Here is a 10,320-nt window from a genome sequence, read left to right on the forward strand (position 1 = left end):
GTAGCTAGAAAATATTTTTCATAATTTGCATAATCAAAATCTTTTGTAAAATTAGTAATTTAGTAGTAATTTTAAGCTAGCTACAGAGCTATTGAGTGAGTTTCTGGTCACCTAAAAAGCTAGCTAGTTCCCTGTTACATAAATGATCTAGCTAGAAACCATTTCACTGGTCAATTTTTTAGTAAATACAAGATATAACAAGATTTCAGCCAAAGAACAGAACAGAGAGACAGGTCGGTAGGTTTGAATAGACAAAATAGCAATTTATTAATAACTTATCATCTCTTTACATTCGTAGGGTTGAAGGTATCGAGTCCCAAAGTGGAACCTGCCTCCTTCAGAACAGGCCGTTGCTTTTGCTTTGAGGGAACCGGGCTCCCGTTTTTAAATCCACATCAGACAAAGTGAATTGCATTTCACAGAATTTTCCCTGAAAACACGTGCGAACAAACGTCTCCACATTGGGGTGACGTTTCAGAGACCTCGAATTGCAAAAAAAAAAATTTTAAAAAGGAAATAAAACACCTCAGCCACCTTCTTGTTCCATCGTTCCACCAAAAAAAAAAAAAAAAGGTTGAAACTTAATTAATGAATCAATGCAGGTCCAGGTTCTAGATTCGTCACGATCATGCAGCCGTGTTCTGGACTAATCTTGAAAACATACTGATACGAGTCATGAACAATACTTTTATTTCCCGATATGTGCCGTTAGATGTATAGCTCTGCTTTATAAAGAACCGCTCTGAGAACTCGTGACGGAACTCCTATGTACACGAAACCTTACGGCAGGGCTAACGGGGTTACCTCCGGAAACGATGCGTACTAAAAAGGCTCGTCCGTAAAAAGCGTAAGGAAAAAAAATTAAGAAGAACAAAGAAAAAATTATATATTACAGTATACACATTTTTATGATTTCACAAAACTTTTTTTTTGGCATTGAACTCATAGATAATATCAATCAACATTTCAGTTTAGATGACAAAAAAGATCCGGTACCTGTTTTCTTTTTCGTAACAGGTACAGTGTGGCTATTATAATAATAATAATAGTAATAATAATAATAATAATATAATACACGCGTATAAACGATTCAAAAGTGTCTCCACACAAACAAACTGGAGAACAAAGTTACTGTGCCGTCGTCCACGGGGGTGTCTGCAGGAGGGGTTGTTTTTAATCCCCCAAAAAACAGGCAAGTCTTCACTGAAGACAAGAAGAGATGCACACCCGGGGAAAAAAACCTGAAGGTGCAAGTGCTAGGAAAACAGAGATCAAAAGTTTTATATATTTATATATATATACCGTCCGATTCGGGTCTCTTTGGCACGCCAGGAGTTCGTTTTTGTTTTTGTATTTTTTGACAGTCTTGACATGCTTGAGTACGAAGATAGGAAGCAGGAACTACCTTACAGAGTCTGAGAGAGATACAGAGCTGCATTTTCTCCGTCCCAATAGTACAGCAGCTGCCTTTCCACTTCGAGACGAAAAGCGCGTCGGCGCGTCGCCGGCTAACTCACCAGCTGCGCCTTGCAGCTTCACAAAAACGTCCGGGGGGAAAAAAGCCTCCTCGGTTTTGAGAGAGGGGCAAAAAGACAGAAAGCCACATCGGGATGGTCAGAGTGCCTCCTCTCACGTGGATTCGAGCGGGTCGAGCTGGAAGACGTTGTGATTGGTGGGCGTGCTGAAGTAGAGCGGTTGCGACGGCGCCGAAGCCCGGTTGTCGCACGGGCTCTGCAGTCCCAGCGTGCGCTCGAAGTCCAGCAGCTGGCCCATGAAGTTGAAATTGGGCGAGATGTTGGACTTTTTCATTTTGACGATGTCGTAGGCGTCGTTCATGGACAGGTTGAGCTTCTGCATCAGGTAGGCCACGGTCACCGTGACTGAGCGGCTGATCCCTGCGAGGCAGTGCACGAGGACGCCGCACTTCTGGCCTCGAGCCTCGTCTGTTCGGAGAACGAGGGAAGGGAGAGGGGGAAAAAAACGAGGATATCTGGTTAGGTTTCTGGTTGTGAAACGTGTTCATACACAAAGGTGATCTATTATAAAAGCTTGAGTGTCCTCGTGAACACATATGTTAACTGTCTGCCTGAGAGAAAGAAGTATGTCGGAATTCCTTCCACACACACACACACACACACAAAAAAAGCTCTCATTCAGTTCGAGTGCATGACAAGAGGATGGAAAACAAATCTTCCATTTTCCATCTCTGGAATCTAACATTATTGGAAATGGGCCGAATGATCCTTCCGCTCACCAGGTTACTTCACAATGCCACCATTTGGGGTGTGTAAATGTAGAAGTCACGGGGGCGTGCTGTCATGGCGAACAGGATGTCAACATTCAAAACTCCCCCTTCACCCCACCCCACCCTTGTAAATGGGCTCCGTTGTGTGGGAGAAAACGCCGCCCCTGTCCTACATTACTTTCAATGCCGCTTCCTTCCTGTTGAGCTCAAATTACCTCGCCTCATCTCCTGTTCTATCATAAGCCTTTCTAACATGAGAGCGCACACACACACACACACACACACACAAAGCTTAACTCCTCCACAAACCCAAAGGCGATCAGGCGAACCCATATTGTTCAGATGTGGGGTCTATTTTTTTTATCACAAAGTCTCAACGCAAAAACACTAATTTGTTTGATTTATTTATTGATATTAATTCACTGAAGTATCTCACTTCACGCAGTCATCTAATAAAATCTGTCTGAACGAGCATGAGCACGAGGGTGGGTGTATTTAACACTTTTTTTAGGTTTAAAATGGCTGCCATTACAATCTCCAGTTTTATAATAATGTAGCCATTTTTACTACTTATAATATTTCTAGTATAAAATTCGGTGGAAATAAATGACGCGTCTGAATGTCGAGTTTTGAACTTCGAGCAAAAGCACACTGCAGATCTTTATGGTGTTTATCGCATCACACTGTTACTTTTCCAAAGGTCCTCACATTTCGGGACACATTTTCCTAATATAATCACATTTTGCTTCACCACTATAATAATAAGTGCTGCTCTGACACCTTCCCCGTGAGGAACTAAAGTGTGTTGTATCACCTAATATTTGTTAAATAACTTGCATTATTAAACGAGGTCCCCACTAAGAATCCAGTCCAAGTCCCTGTAAACCCTGTATTGTGTTTTTAAATGTGTTTTAAGTGTGTTTATATGAGTTGCTCACCGATGAAGCTGATGGCCTCTGGGAAGAACTGTGACAGGTTCTGGCTCCAATGATCCGATATGGGGATCTGCTTGTACTTGAATTCTCCTGCGTTCTCGAAAAGGTTGGGCAGGTTCGGAGTCACGTTCAGGATGTACTTGATGCCGAACTCCTCCAGCACGTCCAGGTTGGTGGAGTCCTTGGCGCAGCCCAGGTACAGGTGCGGCAAGATCTCGACCGGGAAGGAGGGCTGCGGGTTGGACGCCGGGCTGCCGTCCGAGTCTGTGGCGCTGCCGGGCTCGCGGTCAGCGTCCGACTCGATGTCTGAGGAGTCGGAGCTGATGCGCAGGCCGCCGAGGCCCAGCACGTGCGACGTCGGAGAGCCGCTACCGCCGCACGAGCCGTCCAGGTTGGTCTCGCAGAGCGCCGGACACTCGGCCTGGAATTTGCTGAAACCTCCTGTGGGGGTCAAAAAAAAAGCCTGGATGAAGCCATGATGAGATGTTTTTGTTTTGTTGTTTTTTGAAAGATTGCTCGAAAGAACGCAAATATTACTAATAATAACAATACATGGATTTGATTCGTTACTTTGTTTAGAGAGCGCGTGCACCTGAACGCACGCGCGTGTCACGTTCCTATTATTACGATTATTACGTCCCACAATATAACGGGACTGCAAACTATATTAATGAGTCTTCAAAGCAGAAAAACACGTGCACTGAAGTTTTATTATTCTCAATTAAACCGAACGCAACTCGTTTTCATGCAGATGTTCAACAATCAAAGGAAACAAAAACACGTTTTTATGAGGTTTTCCTGCGCGTGCACGAGCAGAATTTGGTCGCTTGTTGTTGTTGTTTTTTTGGTTAGAAGGTTTCTCGAGGCCTTCAGATAACAAAATCGTAACATGACTGCAATACGGGTTTTTTTTTCTGTTTTTGCGCGTGAGTAGGATCACCTACCTTCAAGGTAAAACGCTTTGTAGCCCTCGTCCTTCATTCTCCGGAGCAGTAAACCGAGCACCGATCCGCCGTCCACGTTCTCGTTCCAATCGCGGCTGCACTCGTCGTACAGCACGATGGTGTCTGTCCGGCAGCGGCGCGCGAACCTCTCGCGGTCCTGGCCGTCGGAGAGCAGCGACTTGACGGGCAGGTTGCCCTTCTTCAGCCGCCGCAGCATGAGGCTCGGGATGGCCACGTTGATCGCCGCCTCGACGTGGGACGAGTCGTAGAGCTCGCGCGCTCGGCAGTCCATCACGAGCAGGCGCTCGCGGCGCGTCTCGAGCTGCTCCCTCAGCCACGCCACGCTCTTACTGATCGCCATTGCCGGGTCGAGCTGCGCGGGTCGGAACTTATCGAGCATCGGGGTGCGTGCGTGGTCTTTACACGGAGGCGTCGTGGGTCCGTCCAGAGGCCGCGGCGTTTCACCAGGCCAGAGAAATAAATATATATGTATTCTCTTTTTCTACAATAATTCAATTTATTATGGATGACGCCTCGGTGCTGCAGGAAATGCACAAAAAAAGGAAATCCGAACGTTGTGTTCTTGTAGGAGTTAAAGCGTGAACTGGAGACGCGCTCCGAATCCGTCCATTCATGCGACTGCGCGTTTATCAATGACTCACGCGCGCCCGTGAATAAGCCCCAGTCCCACTGACGTTCCTCTTCCGGTTATATAACAGCGTCCACGTTGGGTTTATTTCTTGCTTTTTCTTTTTTTAATTTTAACCGAACCGAACATCCAAGAACACGAGTGCGTGTGCGTCCGGTCCGGATCAGTCCGTGTGGTCCCTGTAACGCAGCGCTGCCTGTGCGCGTGTCTCCGCGTGCGTGTCTCTGCGTGTCTCAGTCTCAGTGTCTCTGTGTCTCAGTCTCAGTGTGCTGGTGAATGAAGGCGAGGGCGCGGCGTTTCAATGCCTACATTATTGCGCTCCGACCAATCGGAAGGCTCGGGGCGGTCGTTTCCTTGGTAACGAGGCCGGATGGAACCCGGAGGCCTGCAGCCGATGAATTGTTAATAAGTTTGTCATTCACAAAAAAAAAAAAAAAAGAGAGAGAGAGAGAGAGAAAAACGGAAAGGAATTTCCGCTCCGGATCAACTGACCGCAAACAAACAGCGCAGGAAGGAGCGCCAGTGTTTAGAGGGGGGAAGAGAATTAAAGCGCTCAGGAGTTCACTGGAGCTCGGGTTACACACACACACACACACACACACACACACACGCACTCGCTCACACACACACACGCACTCACACACACACACCTCCCTCTCAGCTCTCAAAGTTTAAACCCTGTAGGAACATAATAAATTATTAATAAATTAATAAATTATTATATTATAATATAAATTATTAGTATGTTAAAAAATATACGTTATCTGTGTGTGTGTGTGTGTGTGTGTGTGTGTGTGTGTGTGTGTGTGAGAGAGAGAGAATTTGCTGTCAAATGAATGAATAAATAAATAAATAAATGTTAACTATTATTGCGTTTATAGAAATAAATATATAAATATATTTATAATGTTTGCACCATTGCTGTCAAATAAAATTGTTGATTAGGTAAGTAAATAAATAAATAAATGAAATTCAGGTAAAACTAAGACATTTAACTACTGTGGGGAAAATATAAACATAAAAATATTCTCCATATATAATGTACATTTTTGAAAAAAAAATTTTTTTTTTATTTTATTTCTAATTTTTTTTTATATATTTATATTTCACATAGTGGTCACACATTTGCATAAATTGCTATTATTATATAACATTGAGAGAATTTTACACGACTTCACACGTGAGAAATCTGAAAAAAAATAATGAATTTTATACGTCATATTGGAAACTTTGTTTTTGGAAACATATTTAGTAATCAGGAACATGATGTAAATATGATGTTTAAATAAACACGTGTCCAAAAGTTTTTTTATTTTATTTTAACATCCAATTCCACATGTAGTTTCCATTTCCTGTGATAATAACCTTCACTCTTTCGGGAAGATGTTCCACTAGATTTTGTGGAGAATTGGAAATGTCTTTCTTTCTTTCTTTCTTTCTTTCTTTCTTTCTTTCTTTCTTTCTTTCTGGTGTTTGTGATGTGACTTTGCGTGCCATGTGATGGCTCTTTCCTCAGGGCCTCTCAGGAGGACGTGATGCTGCACTGAGGTGTGAAATGGTGGAACAATAAACACATTAGTGAATCTATCAGTGCAGTTTAACACTTCCCGAGTGGATCGTCTCGTTTTTCCATCCTTTTTATAAATCGTTTGCGGGTCGACGGATGGTGTGATAAGCTTTAAAACAAAACCTTCAGATTTACATTTCCTGTGTCTCATAAACAAGTCAGAACACGTGAATTATTAAAACGGGACATGACGTTACAATAGTAAATAAATATGAAGAATATTAGTGATTTATGTAAACATCAGGAGTTGACCACTGTTACCTACTGACTACACCATATTTGTAAACATACACTATATGGACAAAAGTATTGGCACCCCAGACTTTTCCAGGCATATGCATTACCTTTACAAACTCTCACACACACAAGTTGAAGGCATACAATTGTATAGAAAGTCTTTGTGTGGTAAAATTTAACATTTTCCTTCCCCTGAACTAGGAGATGCAAACCTGTTCCAGCATGACAATGCCCCTGTGTACAAAGCCAGCTCTGTGACTTTCAATAGGTTGGAGTGGAAGATCTCCAGCTATAGAGCTCCAACCCTATTGAACACTTTTGGGATGATTATGAGCTCTGACTGCACCCCAGGAGCCTCCTCACCTTCTCACATACCCCTTGTAGTTGAATGAGCACAAAATGTAATGGAACATCTTCCAAGTCTTCTTCTTTCAGCTTCTCCCATTAGGGGTCACCACAGCGGATCATCCGTCTCCATACACCCCTGTCCTCTACATCTGCCTCTTTCACACCAACTACCTGCATGTCTTCCCTCATCACATCCATAAACCTCCTCCTTGGTCTTCCTCTTTTCCTCCTTCCTGGTGTCTCCATCCTCAGCATTCTCCTACTGATATACCCCATGTCCCTCCTCTGCACATGTCCAAACCATCTCAATCTCACATTGTCTCCAAAATGGCCTACATGCACTGTCCCTCTAATAAACTCATTTTTAATCTTGTCCAACGTGGAACATCTTCCAGATGAGGAGATAACAGCATATGGAGACCAAATCTTATGGTCAGGTGTCCAAATCTATCAATAGTGATGAGTATAAACAAACAAGCAGAGTAATTATGATATCAGGATAAATGTTTAATAAACTGTCCACTACTTTCTTTATCTTTTTTTTTCCAGTCTTTGATAAAGAACAGAACCTTCTATCGCTACAATCCCATTAGTGAACGACAGCAAGATTAAAAGCCCCAGAAGCTTCTCCCTTCCTTTGAATCCACCCGTCAGTCTGTGGTGATCTGGTCTTTGTAAAGTAAAAAAAAACTTTTGTCATTTTGATGAAAAATGGAAGGGAGAACTCCGGCGCGTTCTCAGACACGGCGTCTCCAGCAGGCGAGCCGAGGTCAACTGCCTTTAATAGTCCATTTAGAGCCGCCATTCACATGCGGAGTGACCAGGCGAGCACAAAGGTGAGCGCCGAGTTTCAGAGCTTTTAGCATACGAGGCACGGCAGGGAGCTTCGCTTAACACCCGGCTTCCTTTACAAACACTTCCTTGAGCCTCGACAGGATCCGGGTGTTGGTCCGAGTCTTTTTGAGAGAAAAAAAAACCTTGAGGTACATCTGAGGCGGTTTTATTTTTCCATCAAAGATGATGGTCGAGGATGTAGATGTTTTAGATGTTGCTATTAGATCAAGAGATAAAATATAAACAATCGTTTTACTGTAAATATTAAACAGAATTTATATTTTTATACAGGTACAACTTTGTCATTACACATTACAGCTACTCAGGAACCAAATGTTGGTCTATTAAATGCAAATATTCGCAATTCTGTGCAGTTTAATACGTCGATACGCACAAATTATATGGAAAAAAGTTTGTGGACACACATAAGATTGGTATGTTTTTGAGCATCCCATTTCACAGTTAGTCCTCAGTTACTGTTAGAATAAGCTCCACTCTTCTGTGAAGATGTTCCACTAGATTTTGTGAAGATTTGTGAAGATTCAGTGAAGTAAATAATGTTTTTTGTTAGTAAAGTCAGGAAGTGATGGAAGGGGAGGAGGTGTGGAGGCCTGGGGTGCAGACAGTGTTCACATTCATGTTCAATAGGGATTGTGGCGCTCTATAGCAGGAGATCTTCCACTCCAAACCCATGAAAAGCAGATCTTCTTGGGTCTAATAGTTCAAGTGAAGGAAAGTTCATGTCACTAAACCATGGAATCCATGTTTTCCTCAATGACCCGCAGTTCCACAGTACCAGCAGCCCCAGACCATGATGTTACCACCACCAAGTTTGACTGTAGGCAAGGCAGAATTTTCTTTGTGCTTCTCACCAGGGTGTCACCACACATGCTGGACACCATCTGAGCCAAACAAGTTTATCTTAGTCTCATCAGACCACAGGACATGGTTCTAATAATTCATGCTCTTGGACAGGTCGTCTTCAGCAAAATGTTTGCGGCCAGCTTCAAAAGAAGCTCCTTCTGGGACGACGGCCTGCAAACCGACTTGTTGCTGCGGTCTGAGCACTGGCGAGCGGACCTTCTTGAAAAACCTCTGTATGACCCTGACCACTGTGCTGTAACTCAGTTTCAGGGTGATACTGATCTTCTTACAGCCTCAGCATCTTTGTGGAGAGCAACAATTCTAAATCTCACATCGTCAGAGACTCTTTACCATGAGGTATCATGTTGAACATTCAGTGGTCAGTATGATGTTGTCATCTCTTTAGACAATAATGGCTACATGTTAAGAAAGCACAGTAAATCTGTACTGCTATACACGCTGCACATTGACTGCTCTAAAATATATCCAAGTTCCAAAGTATCCATTTTTAGCTACATTTCATTCTGCTGAATGTTCACAAAAGAAGTTCGTTCCTCTTTTTCATGACATTATAGCAGCTAAAACCCTCATTCCCTCAGCTCATTATTTCTTCCTTTCCAACTTGTTTAAGATGACATTTTTTTTACACATGAACTCCATGTTAGAAAGCGCTGACATAGACTTCTTCCCTAAACGAAAAATAATTAAATAGACGGAAAAAAAAAAAGTCTTTTTACAGAAAGCTTCACTGTATCAACAATTGAGTTGTTACTATAGCGACAATAATTTTAGCAACATTATCTGAGAATCGACTTATAATCATGCCAAACAAACAATGCTGAAAAAGTGGAAGTGACCGGAATTGCATGTTTGTTGGGTTTAGCGTAAATACGTTTTTGTCAAAATCGCATGCAAATCAGGCATGCGCTACAGATGCGGTTGATAGAGAAGAGGGCCTTCAGATGTGTCATCTCTCATTAGACGCAGCAGCTCAGGGTTACTCAACGCCTAGCCGACTATGCTGGTGTATTATCTCTCGGAATCCATTTCATCCACTGCCGGGCTTCTAATGTCGTCTTCCAGGCGTCTGTTCCGTGACTCCGCCTTTGCCTTGTCGCACAAAGCGACGCTGCGCTTAAAGTTCAGCTCAGAAAGAGAGAAACAGGTACGCTGCAGCACCCGCGTGACCAAGCTGCGATCTGATAAACTTGTCGCTTCCTGTTGTTCTCAACACCAGCGCGACTGCGGTGCAATGGGTGAACTCGGTGTAGATCTGCCCCGTGTTTTGTTCAAACAGTCAAATGAGCGTAACTGTTGATTCGGCATCGTGCAAAGCGTGTGTCGAGAATCACACACCGAAATGCCATGCGTTTCCCTACATCCAAATGCAGGCAAATGAGTGTTCCATGAGAAACTCTGGCAGAAGAGAGGAACTGTGTGTGTGTGTGTGTGTGTGTGTGTGTGACATGTTTTTATATTCTGCTGAGGGCTGGAACATGTCCCCACAATAAGGCCAGGAATGTCAGACGGGTTTCATCTTGCACATGGTCATCAAGATGAAAGCTTGTTTTTATGAGGACAAAACTCCTGGAAGGTCCTCATAAGAAGAGTTTGACAAGTGTGTGTGTTTGTGTGTGTGTGTGGGTATGTGTATGAATTGGAAGGGGGAGGGGGGGCAAAGAAGTCATGGGGCACTA

The 10,320-nt window shown here is 43.4% G+C and overlaps 1 protein-coding gene across 1 annotated transcript; it reads right to left on the reverse strand.

The window, feature by feature from the left end:
- Positions 1–238: 238 nt before the first annotated feature.
- On the reverse strand, positions 239–5,061 carry dusp6 (dual specificity phosphatase 6). Its single transcript, XM_046850197.1, has 3 exons — positions 4,125–5,061; positions 3,184–3,621; positions 239–1,943 (listed from the first exon to the last, which is right to left on the reverse strand). The coding sequence occupies exons 1-3, from the start codon at positions 4,522–4,524 to the stop codon at positions 1,630–1,632; spliced, it is 1,152 nt and encodes a 383-aa protein (XP_046706153.1). The 5' UTR covers positions 4,525–5,061; the 3' UTR covers positions 239–1,629.
- Positions 5,062–10,320: the final 5,259 nt, after the last annotated feature.

This window comes from Silurus meridionalis, chromosome 5, assembly GCF_014805685.1.
Source record: "Silurus meridionalis isolate SWU-2019-XX chromosome 5, ASM1480568v1, whole genome shotgun sequence".
In the NCBI taxonomy this organism is placed as follows: domain Eukaryota; kingdom Metazoa; phylum Chordata; class Actinopteri; order Siluriformes; family Siluridae; genus Silurus; species Silurus meridionalis.